Source organism: Colossoma macropomum, unplaced genomic scaffold (genome assembly GCF_904425465.1).
Source record: "Colossoma macropomum unplaced genomic scaffold, Colossoma_macropomum, whole genome shotgun sequence".
Classification (NCBI taxonomy): domain Eukaryota; kingdom Metazoa; phylum Chordata; class Actinopteri; order Characiformes; family Serrasalmidae; genus Colossoma; species Colossoma macropomum.
This window is the reverse complement of record NW_023494803.1, coordinates 30,975,382-30,995,404: the sequence shown is the minus strand read 5'-3', so window position 1 is coordinate 30,995,404 and position 20,023 is coordinate 30,975,382. Positions and strand designations below refer to the sequence as shown.

The following is a 20,023-nucleotide window of genomic DNA, read 5'->3' as shown; positions in this document are numbered from 1 at the left end:
GACTTTATGCCTTAATTGTGCTTAATTTATTAAAACAAATGAATTGATAAGGTGAACATTCTATGTTGTTACTACCAAAATAACCATACCACCTCTGAGGCTTAGCTATTGTTTTGGTAGTGACTGTTTTGGTAGCAAAGATTTTAGCTAATTTTGAGCCAGTATGTGACTAGCACACACAGCTTTGAACATGTACACACATAAACTCATAATATGCTCATTAAAACACAAAAACGTTAACTTAGTTGTATTCAGTACTGACAATTCTAAATGTTACATGCTGATTTTCAGACTTTGGGACAGATTTACTTCAAAACAATGTGATCTAACTGCTCACCATGTGGCCAAAAGGGACAGGGATGCAGTCTCACTTGCTACTCTAAAATGCAGGGGTGTGGTTAAAATAAGGCTCCACCTATAGACCAAAACTCTTTGTGTTTCGGGAGTGACATGAAAATGCAGGACACTATTTTTTGTTTTTCATCAAATCTAAATCTTAAATCTAAATCTTCAACTTTAAAAGAAATTTAGGGGGTAGTATGTGGGACAGCCACATCCCAAGAGAAAGTACCCTTCTGTGGGACAGCAGTTTAAACTGATTCAGTAGACTGGTTCATATATAAAGGCTTTTGAAACCTCTCTTCCACAGCTTTGCCTGTGCTTGCCCTGTAGCATCATATTGTAGCTTAGTGTGGTCAGTTAGTGTACACACAGAATATGCCCCTCTGTTCCCTGGGTTCAATTATGCATGAGGATTCAATGGGGAAATGAGACCATTAGCATATCTTATGGTGCCTTGATGTGTTTTTCCTCACCATGTCCTTGGTGAGAGAAGAGCGAGTTGACTGTTCATCAATAGTGGGTCACTTTAGCCAGTATGGCCCAGACTGTGGTAGCTACCTCTTCCACTGCCAAAAATAACACTCTCAGCAAAATCTTTAAGGTCACCTCCAGCACCTTCACACACACTGCAAACACAAATATGTAAAGATGCTTGTGCCTTGGAGATTTCAGTAGCCTACAATTAAAATGATCCCCATGTGTTGGAGTGTTGTGAGATGTCATGCGAGGCCTGGGTGCTGCTGTGGAGGGAGCATTTACATATGGGTTGCTGCCTGCATCCCGACAGAGACCTTGGGGCTGGCTGTCCTTTTGACACGAAATTGGCGTTATGAAAAGTGATGCTGTTTAAGCCATGGAATAAAGGTCGATAAAGCATGAAGCCAAAACACGCATCTGATTAATGCTAAGAAGGCAGCGTGCGCTGGGATAGGGCATTAGTTGGAGCATGCTGTTTGATAGTAGCCTGTATTTAAAAATATAAAGTTGGATAACAGAGTGTCATACTTTTAACCACAATTACAGACACTGGCAGTGAGATGTACAAACTTTCAAAAGTGGAATAATTATACATCATAATGCAGAATTGTCAGGGGTATTACCTTAGTGTTTAGTGCTTCAACAGTAGCAACTAACTGCTTAAATCAAACCCTCTTCATTCTGTCTGTATGATGTGGTCAAAAGTTGATCTTTTGAAAACCACTGGTGGTTATAGGAAGTTAAATGTTTGACCCCTATGAATATTAATAGCCTCCCTGCGCTCTATTAAAAATGCATGGTGCATTGTGGCTGCTGATCAGGTTTTGGACGCCAATGCAAATTGGACTGTCTTTCTTGTCAACGGGGAAGATGAATAATGTAGTTGTGTTGTATATTCAGGGACACACCATTGACAGTCAATTAACAAGTTTGATTGGTGTGTGAACTCATTCTTTTGAACTGTTAATTTTATGTAAATAGAATTCCCCCTTGTTCTCTCACTCTCTTACTCTCAGGTTCACCATGAAAAGCCATGCCCCGCCCCATCAGCCAGGAGTAACCTGAGCTAGGTCCTTAATAATTGATCATTACACACCTGCTTGCTGAAGCTTTGGGAGTTTTTTTATGACAACAGTGGAAGAGCCTTGCGGTGGCCTCTTTTGATATTCAAATCAAATAATGGCCCTTTTTTTAAATCTGGAGTGGTGAATTCTTTTAAATGCTAGTTCGCCAAGAGATCCTCGCTGCATGTCTGACCTGATCTCTGAGATTCTGTGGCGAAGATCTGATTCTACTTGATGGCTCATAAATGGAATGCCAATGACAATTTGTTGTTGACGTCTGCGTGACATGCACGTAGGTTATGCCGACGTGGATATATTGCTCTCGCGCTTTGCCAAATAATGCTTGCAGGTAAATGATCCGATGATTGATCCGGCCGCTTGAAAGCAGTAGCGCTCCCCCCATCTCCAGCACAGCCTTGGTAATTTGGAGCAGCAGAGGCAGATGCTGAAGATTCATCAAAGTTGACAAGTGAACCCAGGAGCTAGGAATCATGGGAAACCCATATGACTATGGAAATTGATGTGACTATTTCCCCCCTCTGGCATAGGGCTTTTTTTGTTGATCTGTTGTTTTCAAATAATTTTCAACCCCTGATTTTATTACATGGAGGAGAAACAAAAAAGCAGAAGAATTTCCAACCAGGACTGTGAAAGGTTAAGTTACGTCTGACATTACCAACCTAGTTTCAATTTACTTGCTTCAGAACTGTACTGTGTGTTTTTACTTAAACTGTTCAGTAGCAGAAGACTTTTTACCTCATTAGCTAACACAGAGTGCCAGCAGAAAGAGGTGGGGGTGGTGGCTAAGCCTCCACTAACGCTGGGGCTCTGGACTTAGCCTGGTAATCTGGTTTGGAAATGCGATACCCATGTATGTATACTAATCGGCTAAAGACCTTGTTTCACGAGATGTATCAATTGATTTGGTCTGCTATGATCCCTGCAGAGGTCACCATGCTCCCCACACTCCCCCAGTCTGCTAAATACTTTCCCAGAGCTCCAATTAACACCATGTCACCTACAGCTATTTACCCTGGCCACTGTGCTCAGCCCTGAGTTTCATGTGTTCAGTGCACCAAGTCACCCTATACATCTCTCAGGGCCTGACCTCTCCAGTGCTCTTGCATATCTGATACCATTGATTGCATGGATTTTAGGTTGAGTATTAGTGGACCAAGGAACTTTCTCAGAAGAAGTTTTTCTTGGCTTCTCAGTTAATTATCATGCTGCTAATTGTGTTTAGGAAGTGTATACACATTTAAGCGCATGTTTTCGTAGATGGTGTGAAATGTAAATTATTGGTGATAAATGAACATATAAGGTGTAACTTGTTAATTAGTGTACTATTCAGACAGAGTATTTCCTAATGCTTTGAGATACACCAGTACCATTTTATCATCTACAAGGTAATAATTTTAAAACATGTAATATTTCTGTGTATGCTTATAAAAAAATAAGGTTTTAAATGGTTCTTGGTTTGGACACACATCTGTGAACAAAAATGTATTTCACATAGAAGCTTTACATTATGTGGAGGTTTTTTCAACTTCAAAGAAATTCTACAAATCTCATTTACAAAAATACTTCTTGAAAAGAAATGTCCATTGAAAGATTGTTTAGAGAAACCAAAGTGATGCTTCTAGCACAGGGGTGCCCAAACTTTTTATCTTGTGGGGCCAAAGTGCAATGTTTGTAGAAGGCCATTTGTAGTGCCAACAACACAAAACAGTATTCACAGTAAGAAAGTTTCAAGTCACGTTTTTAAAGATTACACTCAAATTTGTTATCAAAATACTTAAAAGATAAAAATTTAAAAGGAAGAAAATGATACGTTGTAGTGGGGTCCAAAGGTCTAGGGCCAGGTTGAAAATCTAGGATTAGTTTCATTTAAACCTGGAAATAAACAATAGACATTATTAGAATTTTATTAGAAAGTTGTGAAAAGAAAAATGAAGAAGTGATCAAAATTTTGCACTATTTCTAGATAATTGTTCAGTTTGTGACCTTGATCGTGTTTTGTGCAAAAGGTCACTTTTTTTTTGTTTTGTAGTCTCATCTTTTCCATTGTCGTGTTCAGGTGACTCTCAGGTGGATTTGATCTACTCATAAGAGGCTTTTGTGCAAACTTGTGGAATCCATGCCAGCATCAGTGCACACTGTCATTAAAGCAAAAAAGGATGTACCAAACACTAAGCAATTCTGAAATTAATTTAAATATTTTAAAGATTCCACTTTTCGCTCCGCTTGATAAGCTTGGAATATCATTTGTAATAAAAAAAACTCATTAGAAATATTTATTAGAAAGACATGCAAAACAGAACTATTTTCACTGTTGATCTCAGATGTTTGGACCCCACTGTATAAACAGAAATATAAGCTTGTCTCATTGGATGAGGGGATGGGGTTAGACTAATTTTCTGGTGGGCCAGATCAAATGACCTCAGCCACATTTTGCACACTTAGCCCTGTTCTAACACCTTTACTATTAACAGCATAGTCACTTGCTGTTCCCCTGTTTAAATACTGGCCTGTTTTGGTCTCCTCTGACATGTTCCCCAAACTACTTTTGAAAGGTATCACTGTCCCACGCAGACATCTACTGTGTTATACGGAATGCTTGCTTTTAAAAAAAGAGAGTTTTTCTCTTAGAGCTGCAAAGTTTGTGGACTAAATTAAGAAATTAAGCACTGCATAGTACTGGGGCAGTTTTGCTTTAGCCAATGGTTTACTAAGCTGTATAGGTCTAATTCACACTTTACAATAGCTTTATAAAGACACACAGATTGTATAGATAAAGAATGAATGATTTTGCTGATGTTACGCTGGTGTTTGTTACAGGTGGATGAAGCTGTGTTCTGTGCTGGGCAGATAGCTCTGGTCCCCTGCACCATGCAGATACTGTGTCAGGGTCCAGCCTCCCAGGCCCAGCTGTGCTACAACCACATGGAGAAAGTGCTGGGTGCCATGGGCCCGAACCTTACCCTAGGCCATGTGCTGCAGGCCCACTGCTATGTCACCCACCACAAACATATACCAGCAGTCAGAAAGGTCTGGAGCAGCAAGCTACAGGATAAGCATGAACAGGTGAGCATTATCTATGATGTGTGTTCATATACTAAGTGTGATCTTTGGTTTTCATAGGTTATAGTAAGAATTAGCACAGATTATATTTCAAGTTGCTGCTTGAGATTCTTGGGAGAAATTCCATATTGTTTGGTATACTGTATTCCCTGTTCAAGTCAAATTTTTTATATTCTCAGATATTAACACAAACAATCCTTTCATGTGGAAAAACTGATGGAATAGTATCTAACTGATGGAATTCACTGTCCTATCAGTCACCCCCTGAAAAAGGAGGCAGAAGTGATTCATATTTACGGGAATGAGTGCTCATGAAAAGTTGATGTTGTGGGAAACACTGGTGTCTTTGATAATATGGAGCCTGGCACAGAGGCAGATGTCTTCCTTAAAGCCTCCTTAATCCCCACCCCCCTCCCTTTTGGAGCTTCACTGAAACCTCAGAGAAGCTTATCTCCCCCCTACTCCCTCTGCGGTCCCCAACTCCACATGGCTAATAAGGGCAGCAGGCTCCCTACCCCGGCTGCTCCTCCTCCAGTAATCTGTGGAGCTGAGGGAGCAGGGACAGTGCCCTCCCCTCAAGCATAGGGGGCTTTAAATAGGGATCTACTGATGACTCTTTTGGCCTCAACTCTGGCCTCCACAAACCACAAATTTGAAATGATGACAGGTTTGAGGACTGAGAGGAAAAAAAAGCCTTGTCCCTACAGGTGGTCTTCTGCTTTAGCAACCGTCATTTATATTTGTCAATTAGCGACAAAAGTAAACAATTCAAGCTTGAATTAGAGGGGAAGGGATTGATCTATCCAAGGAGTTGAATCAGCCACCTGTTCACTGTTTAGCAATTCTATGTTACACCCTCTTGGGCTGGAAATTGTCTTTAATTATCCAGATAAGTAAATAAATAAATAATAAAACAAACACTCTACCATATGACAGTTTGCAGAGCCTTTCTTTTGAATTACAAAGACTGAAGATTTGTCTCATTGCCAGCAGTTAAAGGTAGTGTGTGGAGTATGTTGGGGTACAGAGAGTCATGAAAAGCAAGAATGTGACAGTACCTCTGCCTTATCTTGGGTATTGAATATTGACTATGTTGGGCTTGGTCGGATTCAGGCATCATTTTTCTAATATTTGTTGGCCTTGGACTTCACACGTCTAAAACCTTTAAACCCCTGCTTTAGTTTTTCTTTATACTTTACCTTCTCCCTACTCTCCCGGTTACCTTCCTCCTTACATTTATTACATTGAATTGGTTCAGTGAAGTCTGTGCCAGAGTAAAATAGTGCTGGCAGTGACGTCCACGGAGTTCCCCAAGGCCCACAAGAAAACACCTCATTAGAGCTTGACGGATAAATTAGTGCGCCAACAGTATCGGCTGATATGGGCTAGTTGCATATTAATCTGTATCAGTGTTTTAACATCCGATTAATGACAAAAAAGAAACGGAGAGATAGAAGACAGCTCAACCATGTTATGAGTGTTGTCGTTTTGTAGTTTGTCCATCAGAGGGGACTCTGTAACTTGTTGGCAATACACACGTGTTTGGAACGCCACAAATCATAAGTTGATAATTGTCACATTAAATTAATTACTTAAATAATAATAGAAATATCTCTCTCACTTTGTTCTTAGCTAAATAAGCCTGGCAACATTCGTATCGGCTATGTCTGCTTTGCTGCAGTAATGAGAAAGTCGATACTTACTGAAAGGAAAACTTCACAATTACCCTACGTTTAATGTTACGGTCGCTGAGTGGTGTTGGCTAAGCTGTTGACAAACTTGATTGTAGATTTATTTACAAAATAGTGTGGCAGTTCTAGCGAGTAAACAAACAACAGTCCTAGCTTTTCTCCCCAGCATGTCACTTCTAAAACTTCTCAGGAAACGTCACTTACAGCAGCTTATAGTGTTGTTTATTGCTAAATTAGGTTATCCACAAAGCTAGCTAATGCTACGTTTATCAGTGGAAAACAGCTAATATTAATGAGCAGTTAAACTGTTGTGTTTAACTTATTTTGCCTATATGACGAAGCTGAAGTCAGATTCTTAGTCACCAGTTTTTTTGTTAACATTTTCGGTGCAGCAGTTGCATTCTGGCCCTTTAGCCTCAGGCACCAGAATGTAACTGCTGTCCCATGTAAGGTGGAATGGGAAAATTTGAACAGTCCTGGTGAGTAGGAACCCAACTTCAGCCTTGTTCCTAAATGAAGCAATGTATCTGCGACTCACATGTCTGTAGTTACAATCGGTGCATTAAAAATGATCAAACCAGAGGGAACACGTAAATAAGCATAAATAAAAGCGTCTAACGTGGCTTGGTAGCCAAACAAACGTATCAAACTTCTCTTTCAAACGTGTAGTGTTTGTGTTACAATGGCACTATTTTGTTAGAGCACAAAGTGCATTGATATGCTGTGAGATGTTATTCACATCTAAAAAAGGAGTTCTGGTGTCGTTATAAGTAACACGTCATGTTCAGGTGCTCCTGCATGCAATCCGTTTAATCATTAAGTTCTTTAAACAGTAATATGACAGATGTTTATTTGTGTTCCTAAGACTACAGTGCGAAATCCCAAAGTTGCCAGTTTGTTTTTAAACTGCATTATATCATGTAGTCTTGGTGATGATTCTTAAATAACTACACATAACAAAAGTTAGGTAAAATCTCTTGTTCGTGTTATGTATTTCTGAAGGAAAAAAATTGGCCGATATATTGGATATTTTGGAAAAATCAGCTATACCAGATTTTTAAATCCTCAAATATCGGAATTGGTATCACTCTTAAAAATCCTATATCGGTCGGCCTCTATACTGCATTAGCCTGTGTGACCTATGGTTGTGTAGACAAAAAGCTTTCGGGATGTTGTTTGAAAGCGTTTCTTGATTAATATATTTAAACCTAATTAGATAGTTAATAATTAAGTTAATTAAGTATTAAGTTAATTTTTTTCTTCTTTGTTTATCTATGATCTGATGACCTGCTTATTTCTAGGAAACTTTACAGGCTCTTTCATTAGGAATGTGGAGTTTTATTCTGTCTCTGGTTGTCGTGGTCAGGTTTACATCAATTTAAAGTTGGGACCAGACAGAATTTTATCGGACAACTGTTGGGTTCAAATTAAATCTTGGTATTGTGGGTTGGGTTGAGTTGGACTTGGACAGAATATTATCTGGCTTTATTCAGATTCTAATCCAAATTTCAGGCCCATCTGAAACTCTAGTTTACACTAAGTGATTACACAATGCTCTAGTTCACAAAGAGTGAATATATACAGGTCAAGCATGGGCAAAGACTTCTCTGACTATGCTGTCACTGTTCTTTTGACCAAGATCATCTCAAAAATAATAACTACACAGAAATGAAAATCAAGTTACATATATTTGTAATGCTCAGTAATTTGTGTTTCATCCAATAAAACACAGACATCATATTCTGAGGCAAAATATGTATAGATATCATACAAGCCTTAAAATAAGGTTATTTGTTTTTTATTCATCCCTTACTTTTTTAAGGTGTGTCAACAATGCCATTTTCAGATACTAGAATCAAACTAACGTGGCTCTCATGCTGAAAGGTTTCTTCAGTAACATCATTCAGGCACAACAGATAGCCAATTTCATTACTTTGCTCTAGCTGTTTTGGATTGATCACTAATGATTGTTTACATACCATGTGTCCGGTCGTATTTGTTTGGGTGGGTAAGCATAAAGGAGTTGTTTTCCCTGCGCTACAAAATTCGGTGCACTGAAGTGACACCGTCATGTCTGTTTCTTTTCTGTTTTTTAAAGATTAATGACAAAACATTTATCACATTTACCTCCAGTGCTGTTGACCATGCACCAAGCAATTCAAGCGGAACACTCTTTAGAGGGTCTCCTCTATAAGCCACAGCCTAGCATGTAGCTGCTGTGCGTTCATAATTTCTCTAATCAGGTGGATGAGAAAGCTCACAGGGTTAATTGGGAGCACAGTGCAATTGCTATGGGTGAGAAACAGTATTTATGGAGTGCAGTGCAGAGAGATTTGTGTGTGGGTGTCTGCATTTGTATGTGTGTGAATGTGATACACAGGTTAATCTTTTTTATGTGATATAAATTTGTATAGTGGATCAGTATATTTGATCTTTGTTGTACTCAATCTTAATATTTGTTATGCATTTAATCATACAGATTTCTTAGTTAGGACGTTAACCTTTAGCATCATGGGTTTATTGCAGCTTAAGACTTACTGTTCAGTGACGACATGGAGTACAAGCGAACTAGCTCATTGATTTTAAAGTTTTAGAAAAGTGTAATTGAAGTTTTGACACTTTTTACATTTTCTATAATTGTTTAGATCAAGAAACAAGAAGAGAAATTCTGTGGAAAGTAGAATTTGTTGAAAGGTGTTGTGTGTACAGCCTTGTTTTGTGGAAAAAGCATCCTTCACATTTTTGTATTGCATGTTTTTGTCTTTTTTTTCATGGAAATGAACAGTCTGAAACGTCAGAAGTATGAACCTGTCAATACACAAAGTAAATCAAATATAAATGTATTTCATTAACTAGATAAGTAATTAGTTACTTAAAGATAATCAGGATGTAAATTGAATGCATAGCAAAAGAAAAGTAAGAACTCTAGACATCTGAGGGTTGAGATCTGCAGATCTGCTTTTACCTTTCCTGTATCGCAGTTTATACTCCAGACCCACACTATTGTCTTATAATACATCAAAGCTCTTTCGTTCATCTACCTCTTGAACTTTTTGGTGGATCTTCTGCCCAGCTCCTGAATGTGAATACAGTTTAGGATCCAGGCACTCCATAGGCAGCAATGCTAGGTTAAAGTGGCCAGCCCTGAATGTGAGCTGGAAGTGTGTCGGGGGGAGGGGTTGTTGGAGTGGAAGCCCACCGTGCAGCCATCGAGCCCACTCGATAAGGGCCTCCCGCTGGGCAGGAAATGTAGGGGAACTGCCTAAGCATCCAGGCCCCATCAGCTCCCTGCTGCTCACCGGCTTTACACCAATTCCTTATTATGGTGTTTACTGTTCGGCTCTCACGCCTCACCCAGCCCACCCCCACCCCGAACCACACAGGCTTCTTACAGTGGGCAGAGGGAGGCAGAGTTCAGAAGAGAAGGAAAAGATGAGATTAGAAAAACAAACGCAAAGAAACAGGGTCACCCTGATGGTGAGGGATGGAAAGCTCTAACAGTTAGAGTTAGTCTGAACCATGCACACTAGAAAAGAGAGAGAGCGTGAGAGAGAGTGGAGCAAATGAGTGCGAGAGGGCAGGCTGTAATGAACTAATAGATGGATTGCATTAAAGGGGCCCCAGTGCTATCAGGCTCACGTCGTCCCTGAGCTCTCACACGACCCATATATCAACATTTGTCACCTTTTTATTTTATTAGATTAATCTAATAAATGATTTCTTGTCAAGTGCAGTGTTGGGCAGCCAAGAGCTTTCACATCTGGCAAGGGGAGTCTAATGAAGTTATGCTGCAGTCGTACAGAGAAAGGGGAGATAGGTGTGCACTTGGACCACTGTTGCTTTTATAATCCTGGAAAGTAATAAAATAAAGAAGGCAAAGGGACTGGGCTGCTGATTTAACAACCTCAGACAAATCAGGAAAAAACAGTCTAAAAGTTTGGAGTGTTTTGAAGGTAGTGACCTGTGAGGGTGTAGCTGGTGCTCCGCAGCTGCACGCTAGGAGGCTGACCAGCCAGGGCCTGAGGGTTGGCCTTTAAGCCTGGGTGAACAAAGCCCTGCAGTCCGCCTCAGTCCACCCGCAACCCACCCCACTCCACTCTCAGCACTCAATGACTATTGACAAGCGACTCGGCTCGGCCCCTCTGGCGCAATACTTAAGTCACGTAAAGTGCTAACCTAACGTTTATCAAAGCAGAAAGAATACACGTACACTGTCATAGCACTAAAAGTATACTCGTCTTCTGAATTAACCCAGACGCCGCTCTCACACTCATATGCACGCCCTTGTGCTCAGACACTTCTATTGTTTATTTGTTGCCATGCACTCAGAGAGATTTGCTGTTGATTTGCCGCCGATGCACAATTAGGCCTTTGCTAAAGTTTAATCTTGAGGTAAGTGCTGCATTCATGTAGACGGTGGATTGGGTCATATTGGGGTGCGCCAGAAACGAGCTCAAAACGCCGCTCCTTTTCCTGTCAATGACTTTTTCTCGCAGGTTTTTGAGTGAATTTCAAAATAAAGTGTATGTAACCTGTCATTATTCTGCACTCACGAAGTGGGGTGTAAGTGGATGAAAATTGATCCAGCAAATTGAAAAGGGGGTTAAGTGTTTTTGCCCTATCGACTTCACACAAAATGACTGTTTTATAAAATGCTCATTTCTCCCCCATTAGTAGATGAGGCCTCCACAGTGTTATTTGAGGGGCTACGTTGTACGGTGCAGAAGACGTTTCAGAGGTGATAATGGCTTGCGCCCAGACAAGAGAAAGGAGATTTTAACTCTGCAGATTACATCATTTAAAGCCATCACGGCAGGTTTCTAATAGAGGTGTGTGGTGAAATGGTGTAAAATGGGCCATACACATCTAGAATGTTCTGTTGAAAATGGCCTCTCTGGAAAAAGAATTTTCTGTGTTGTGATGCACTACATACAGTACAAAAGTCACAGACAACCATTAGTTTATTTAATTAGGCTATTAGGTGTTCATTTTTTTGCATCTGGAAAAATACAGAAAACACATTGAACAGAAAATTACATCAACAGCATCAACAATTTAACATGAGTTTTTCAGTATTTAGTTGCCCACGCTTTATAACAGCTTTTTAAGAAATCCTTGAATTTTTAGAGCAATTTAAAATAAATTGCAAATATTCAATGTTCTGTCTAAGAAGTTGGTTTCATTTTCTGTTTCTTACAATCCATGTAATCCCAAACACATTCAACGATGTTGAGGTCTGGACTCTGGGGTAGCCAGTCTATTGTTTTAAGAAAACCAGCAGCTTATTTGTTTTATTTGCAGATTTTCTTTTCTCAGTAACAGCTTTTTCATAGTTACACATGCCTTTAGACTCATAGTGGTGAGTTATGTTCTTACAGTGGTAGGATGTATGGAAACGCCTTTGGATTTTGTCAGATATGAAGCAAGAGTGGAGCCTGATTTTCTTGTATATCTCAAAGGTGAAAGCTGTTTAATATTGTTTATACTATACACAGTACAAAGTACTGTTTGATGGTGACAGGTTTGGTGGTCTACAGGTTTGGAGGTCTTGCATGGTTATTAGTCCTTTTTTCTCTTCACTTTTTTGAACTCCAGTTTTTGGTCATGTTTTTTCAATTATTTTCCTTTAACTTTTCCCTTCCTATACAAGTGCATTATCTTACACTTTATATAAAAAAAGTGATGCATATTTGAAACAAGTATGATCGGCAAAATTATGTTATAAAGATCTTTAGACAAAACAGCTTTCATTTATTTCATGTGCCTAATTTATACAGCTGTTGTTCAGTGACTAGTTTATGTGTGAACAGTCGTTTTACCTGGAAATCTTGTCCTGCAGGTGGCCTGTTATGGTGCAGAGGAGACTGAGGACACTCCTCTGGTAGTTGCAGTGGTACCCTCTTTACCCAGAGGAGCAGCAGTGGAGCTGCATGTCATTGCTGTGCAGGACAATCCTTTGGAAAGGACGTCCTGTCACCAGACCTCAGAGGTCCAAGGCGGAAAAATCCAGTGGGACTTGCTACAGTCCAGCAGAGGCCATTATGCCACACTCTCTCTCGCTGTGTCCCTCACTACATCGTACACAAGTCCAGAGTCCATGGACGCAGAGGACATACTGCAGGCACTGGGCACCTCCTTCCAGCAAGCTCTAGCACAAATGAAGAAGGCTCTCTCTTCTTTATGTGTCAGGGTCTTCTACAAGAACAGCAGCAAGTTAGCCAGAGAGCTCTCCACAGGTAAACATTATTCAGTGTTTTCAAGACCACAATAATATAAAAATATATAAAATATAATGACTTATATGTGTTATCTGTGATGATCAGTTTGAATGGGTATTAAAAAAAAAAAACTATGAAGATTTCTTGTTAAATGAGCCCATGTTTTGTTCAAGCCTTTCATGCCCCACTTCAAGAGAAACCCAGGATGTTTCCTTAGAATAAAACTTTTATCACATCCCAAGAGAGCTCTCATGTCCCTAGAAAAGGACGAGGCATTCATCAGCTTGACACAGTTGTTGTCTCCTCTTTGAAACAATCAATTAGTGTTTTGAACGGAAGCCAGAGCTGAGATCTCACTGTCTTTTTTTAGGCCTTGCTGTAACTTGTTATTGTGGGAAATGAAATTATGGTCGCAGATGATGAATAGAATTGAGGACAGACTTGTCTTGGTGTCTAGACCACACAATTATTATTTGTTTTTCAGAAATATGTGATGGTGGTGATAGTATATAACACGCTGCATACAGTTGGAAGACGTGTCACGTTCTACAAGGTCAGAACCGAACTGAACGCTTGTCAGTTTCAGGAGAGGTACAAAAATGGCATGTAAACACTGTGTGCACTAGTATTATAGCAAGAGAGCTGTGTTTTCACACCACCACCACCATCATCACCAGCACCACTGCTACTGACATTAAGCCACAATTCAAAGAGCATTCATTGTGGGCAGTATGATATTGTTCTGCAGCCTATATTTAAATCCATCTGTTTAATCGACTTGGTATTGAAGTGGAATTTGATGCCTTGCTGTGGTAGACACTCATGCCCTACAAGGGTGCCACAGGCCAGCTTCGCGGGTCAGAGCTCCCACTCAGTGTCTGATGCCACCAAAAAAAAGCAGGGTAAATAAATTTAGCTTTCAGCCATCACTGTGGGACAGGAACTATGAGACACTGTCTACTGGAAAAATGCAACACATGTTCCACCTAACACATCTGTGGTTTAGCTATAGTGAATATCATCTGGAGCAGGAACTTATCCACCACTTCTACAGTCCCTCTCACGTTGTTCTGGAACTTCATTCAGATTTCCTCTGGTCTTGTTTAGTGGTTACCAGTCCTGATCCTAGAGTTGCATTGCCCTGCATTTTGATTTTTTTCTCTGCTCACCTGATCCAACTAGTCAGCTAATTAACAAGTGTGTTAGAGCAATAACTGCACTAGAAATAGAGGTTCCTAGATGGTTCTAGGCTTGGACATGAAGGGGAAAAACATCTTAGAAAGAACTTTAATTGGTATAGTACCTTTACATGTGGAAATTCTTTAAACTTCACACAATAGTATGGTAGTACTCAAGTCTGGTCTTGATCCTGAGACCACAAATAAATGAAGTAAATATAAAAAAATAAGTGACGTGCATTTTAAATCAGATTTTGTCACCATGGCATGTACACTGCACTCTTGTGGTATTCAGAAAGGCTGGCTGTTTATACCAGCCTTGTCCACGACACACACTACAACAACGGGAACATGCTAATGAAAACAAGCTAGTAACAACCTGATGTGCTGTTAATATTTAATATTCAATTAAATATTTTAAGTAAGTTAAACTAAGTTAGCCTAAAGTATAAATATATGTGTTTTTTTATTCTTTTTAATATTGTGGTACCCAAACATCGGTGTGTCGAACATTTGCTACTGCAGCGGCCCTTATATTAGTAATCTGCATGCGGATTGGCCATAATGAATCCTATTTTAGTCTAATTTAATCTTAATCTGGTCATAATCTCGACTTGGTTGTGCCCTTTCCTAGTCTTTTTGACTTGACCTAACTACTGCAAAGTCTTGGTCTTGACTTGGACCTGCCTCTAATGGTCTTGACTACAACACTGTGACACTCTTACATCTTGTTTACTAAAATTATTCATTAAAGAACCATTCATAGAACGGTTCTTTAGTAGTGTGCAGAAATTCTCCTCCTACAGCACAAACATACAAACACATGTGGCTGCTGATGTGTCCACTGTAAAGCCAGTGTTGTGCTCCACTTAACAGCGTCCCTGTTGCTCGTTTGGCCTTCCAGCCACAATGCTCACTCACCTCAGCATAAATAAACAATTTTCATGAGCCGATGCCTGCTAATTACACAGCCGTTTACCAGTTAATGTGAACCAGTTTGAGGTGCACTGTAGCACGGCTAAAAACCCACTGGCCCAGAGCTCTGTCCTCTCTCGCTGAAAGCCCTCTAGGCCCACTAGAGCCAGCAGTCTCACATTCTCATTCTCACGCCTTTCTGTGGGATTTTTGCTTTTTAAGAATTTTACTGAAGAATTGAGTTAAATACCCAAAGAACATAACATTATTGTTATTGCATTCACTCTCACTGGTGTGAAAACTGTGGAATGATTTTAGGTATGTCCTAATGCAGCCTTTGGTTTCTGTTTTATTTCTATTTATCTGCTAATGTGGTGGCTTTTGCAATGCAGTGTAATGCACGGGTGTCAACTTTGGTCCAGAGTTGAATAACTCTGGTATAATGGCTTTGGAGAGGGTAGGAAAGTAGAAGGCTATGTGATTCTAGTGCATCGAACAGTATGAACATTGATGCATGTGTGCCAACTGATAGACAAATTCAGCAACCTCTCTCTGTGTGTTTTGAGTCTTTGCATATCACCTTCACTGCTCTATTGAATCATATATGTGTTTTTGAGGCCAAAGGCAAAGAGTACAAAAAGCCCTAATGTGAAACAGCTCTGTTTGGGACATTGGATTTGTGTGTGAAGTTCCTGGTTCAGGGTGCTGTCCACTGTTGATCTCGGGAGGGTTTGACTTCCCAGGGTGTACCACATGCTTAGATAAGAAAGCACTTTGCTGCTTATTAATGGAAAATAAAATCCTCTGTTCATCAGTGGTGTTTTAAATCAGTGAGCTAATTACCCAGCATGGGCTTTTTGACTCTTTAGTTGACACACTGCTTCTGTTCTTAATGAAAGAGCACAATGCTTATCAAGTGCTGTTGAAAAGAGCTTTCACCTTTTTGTCCCAGTTTCCTTTCACTAGTGCCCATTTGTCATTATAACCCCACATCCAGCAGCTTTTTATCACAAGCTTACCTCATAAATATGCTTTACAGTTTTTATCCCTTCATACTATGAGGTCACTGAAGTTTATGTAATCAACTAGGAGTTAAAAATATCCAGTGGATGTGACTGTATGTCTTAGTGTGTGGCTCTGGGCATTTGGTACATCGCATCTTAAGGGAAGGATCTCACCGACGGAACAGCGCACTGACACCACCCTCCTAAACAAGCCTAACAACCAGTGACATCCAACCAACCAATGAGAGCACTAGTCACCAATTAGTGGGTGCGTAGCAGCTGCAGGAGTTTGTTGTAGGCCCCTAAGAAAGCCAGCAGACGACTGTCACGGGGACAAACAGAGATGGTCAATGAGATCTCCAAAGTCCACTATTCATTTGCTGACTTGTGCAAGCCACAGCAGCCCCCTCAATATTGTCTGTGCATAGGGCTGCAACAGCTGATTATTTCTGGAATTGATTAATAGATTGACCATTATGTGATAAGAATGGACATCAGTCAAATCTGATGATTCTAAGGCATTATTCGAAAAATATACGAATAATAAAGTTACAAAAAAAGGTGTGGGAATCTTAAGGCTACAGGCTTCTTTACACCGGATGCATCAGGAGACAATGACCAGAGACAGTAACACCACTGAGCATCTCGCTATTATCGTACTATGTCAAACCCAGAACCATATCACCATAGTAGGTGACATTTGGCTCTGAATTTACACAGACAAGGATGTCAGTCTAAAATCTTTAAAATAAACAGACATAAACTTAGGCTAACATTATTAGTCTTTCCACATTGTATTTCATCTCATACCCTTTAGCTCAAAAACAGCAACTCGGCAAGTTAGTTAGCTGATACCAAAATTCCCTAAATGATGTTGAAAGTTTTATTCCATTAAATCTGTACTATTGTGTAAAATAAGCTTGAGCGTAATGTTTATTGGTGTTTTTCTGCAATGCTTACTATTGTTAATGTTGTAGTCAAGACCAAGAACTGGTCAGGTCAAGACCTATGCTTTGTATTAGTACAGTCGAGTCAAGACCAAGACCAAATTAAGATTAAATTAGACTGAAAATAAAAAAAGAAGGGAAAAAATTAAAATGTGTTTAATTCTTTGTACATTCATTATACATTATTGAAATGTATAAATAATGTTATGTTTTATACTAGATTTTGAAAAATATAAATAAATGGTCTAAAAATATAATTAATTATAATATTAAAGTCTTTGTTCAACTTTGCCTGGTAACATTTGGAAGTAAATAATGGTGAGGTTATTCTCTGCCCCTTCTTCTCAAAAACATATTCAGAATCAGCACTTAAATACAACCGAATATAAACCAAACAACAAGTTTGGTCAAGTTTGTTCTTGAGAAAGGTCCCAAGAAAAAGTCTATGTCACATTCATGACGTGTTCTTAAACCACAGAACTGTTCACACCTTTGGGCTCCTGAGTGTTTGTAGATTCTGTTCTTACCAAAGAACAAATCCCAAGTAAGAAAGCAGGTTTTAAGAAGAAATTTTCTTTTTCTTAAGAATGGTTCATGAATGAGGCCCATTCTTATCTGCCTTCATGGGATGTTCGAATTTGGAACCATGACCATGAACAAACAAATAATACTTAGTTAAGCCATCATGGAAATATCTATAAGATCCTCAACTGGCAGCAAACAGACTTTATTTAAACATGAAGCGAAATGACTCTTTTACGCTATCTGTCCACCTTACCTCGGGACCGGGACAAGAGTCAAAAAGATGTTGAGACCAAGACAAAGTTCGAGACTGTTTATTACGATTTTGAGACCAAGACCAGACTTGAGTCTTACTATGTGCTATAGCTATACATTGTACTTTCTACTACCCAGCACCAAAGACTAAACTGATGATAAGATTTAACCAAAATGTAATAGGTAGGCTCTTCACTGTCCTCTGGTGGAGCATCAGAGTTTAGCATCTAATGGTTCTGTATAACATTAGAGACAAGCTTATTTGCATTTTGAAATCTGTCCTAATTTACCATTTTTACTGTTTTTCTATTTATTATTTCATTATTTTAAATGTTTATGACTGTTCCAATATTTTAACATTCTTACTCATCCCTATTATTCGAATAATGGACTATTCAAACATTCAGACCTTCTCTCATTGCCACGGCATCATTTAAAGTTCCATCAGTTCATCTGGCAGTTGCTTTTTTATATGGTGCAGTGAAACAGTCAAAGTCATATTGCACCCAACACTTCCTGTAGTATATTGCAATCTATCACAGCTACGTATTAACATCATAGAGTATTGTAGAGTAAGAAAAAGGCACAATCATGCAGCAGTTTTTTCAATAATTGGTGTAATTGTCGACTAATCTGTTTGTTTTTGTCTGTAAAAGGAATTGCAGGTGTAATTGTTGTGTAGCTTAGTGTCCAAACCCCTGACTGACCACACGTATGCCTGCATGGAGCTTAGCTACATTGTGCCAGGATGTTAGGACATCAGTAATTCTGGAATGGTTATGCGTTTCCTGGTCGAAGGTTAAGTGCAGCCTCTCTCTCCAGGGCAGCTCCTTCAGGACGGTCATCCTTTAGCCCTGCCTGCCTTGGAGGTGCGAGCAGCTCCAGAGAGCAGAGAATTGACTTTGAATAAGAGTGCTTTGGATTCATGTGCTGTGATCTGTGTGTCTCTGTGTTTCAGGGCTGGAGGGCTGCTTAGAGAGCGTGCTGGGTCAGAGCAGGCCGGCACTGGTTCTGGTGCCCGTGCTGGAGTTGCCGGACTGCTCTGTCCTCCACCTCTCCTGCTGGCTCAGCACATAGTGAACAAAGAAGACCATGCACACTGACCTCAGGCTGTGTTGCTTTAACCAACACGCACACACAATGACAGGAGATGATGAAGGCTATGTAAGAATATCTACACAGAGAGCTTCACTAGACCCCATTTATCCTTGGAAAACCAAACAAAATAACTGCCTTAGAGCATGAGAGGCAGCACTGTATTCTATATAAGTTACAAACAGATTTGCTTTGTATCTGTCTTTCTTAATTTCATGTATAATAATAAATACTCTTTTTCAAGAAAAACATATTCTGTTCATGTGTTTGCATGTTTGCATACAGTATGGTACAAAATTCAGAGACCACCTTTTATTTATTCCAGTCAAAACAGCCATTAAGTACAAGTTATTCATTTTCAGGAGATATTTCTGAAGATTTCTGAAGATTATATATACAAAGATAATCCACTGAGGGAAAAAACACTAAAACTTACGTTTAAAAGATTATGAAAAAATACAGATAAACTGGGACTCCCAACAACCATGCAAGACCTGGTAGACCACCAAAACTGTCACGTTCAGATAAACAGTACTTAAAACTTTCGTCTTCCATTTGTCCATTTTGACTAGAAATTACATAAATGAAGGGTGGTATATTTAAACCTGATGAGAGATGACTATAAACAGATAATTACAGAATATTATTCAGTAGTTTTTAGCTTATGGTTGTTGTTTTTCTTTTACAAACAACATTCAAAAATGCCTACAGGTGTCTGATTTTAGTATCTTGTATGATAGTATGTTGTATGATGTATTATTGAATATAATAGCAACAGTCATTAATATGACAGATGATGTCAAACTTCTGAATGGTTGTGTGTGCTGTGTTTGTGTATGTAGCAGCAGAGTGTGTTCAGTATGTGGTGTATGTATTGCTGTAATCCTCTGTGTCCTGTGCTGAGGCCCAGGAGCAGCAGCTGTCACTGCCATGAGAGGGTCCATTGTGAGGGTTGCAGTTTACATGCCTGCAGAAGGCTCTGAAAACCACGGTGCAGTGTGTTCTGACCAGGTCCTACTGCATCTCTCTTTCTCTCTCTTTCACGCTCTCACTCTCCCTCTCCATGTCTGTCTGTCTCTCTCTCGCCTCTCCGTCTCTAAGCAGAATACCAACATCATACTATTTGGCCTGTTTGTGAATAAGAGGCTTGTTTGTTTCTTAAGCCTCGCAAGTGAGAAATTTGTTATTATTGCGTAATGGGCAATCAGAGACAAGCGCCTGAAGAGATTAAATC

At 39.6% G+C, this 20,023-nt stretch overlaps 1 protein-coding gene across 1 annotated transcript in view; it reads left to right on the top strand.

The window, feature by feature from the left end:
* Positions 1–19,409, top strand: part of dph6 (diphthamine biosynthesis 6) — a 69,389-nt gene extending 49,980 nt beyond the window's left edge. Inside the window, exons 13-15 of the mRNA XM_036593300.1 lie at positions 4,722–4,967; positions 12,495–12,891; positions 18,653–19,409. Of these exons, the coding sequence (XP_036449193.1) occupies positions 4,722–4,967; positions 12,495–12,891; positions 18,653–18,771 (762 nt within the window). The 3' untranslated portion in view covers positions 18,772–19,409. The remainder of the gene's footprint in view (positions 1–4,721; positions 4,968–12,494; positions 12,892–18,652) is intronic.
* The last annotated feature ends 614 nt before the right edge of the window (positions 19,410–20,023 follow it).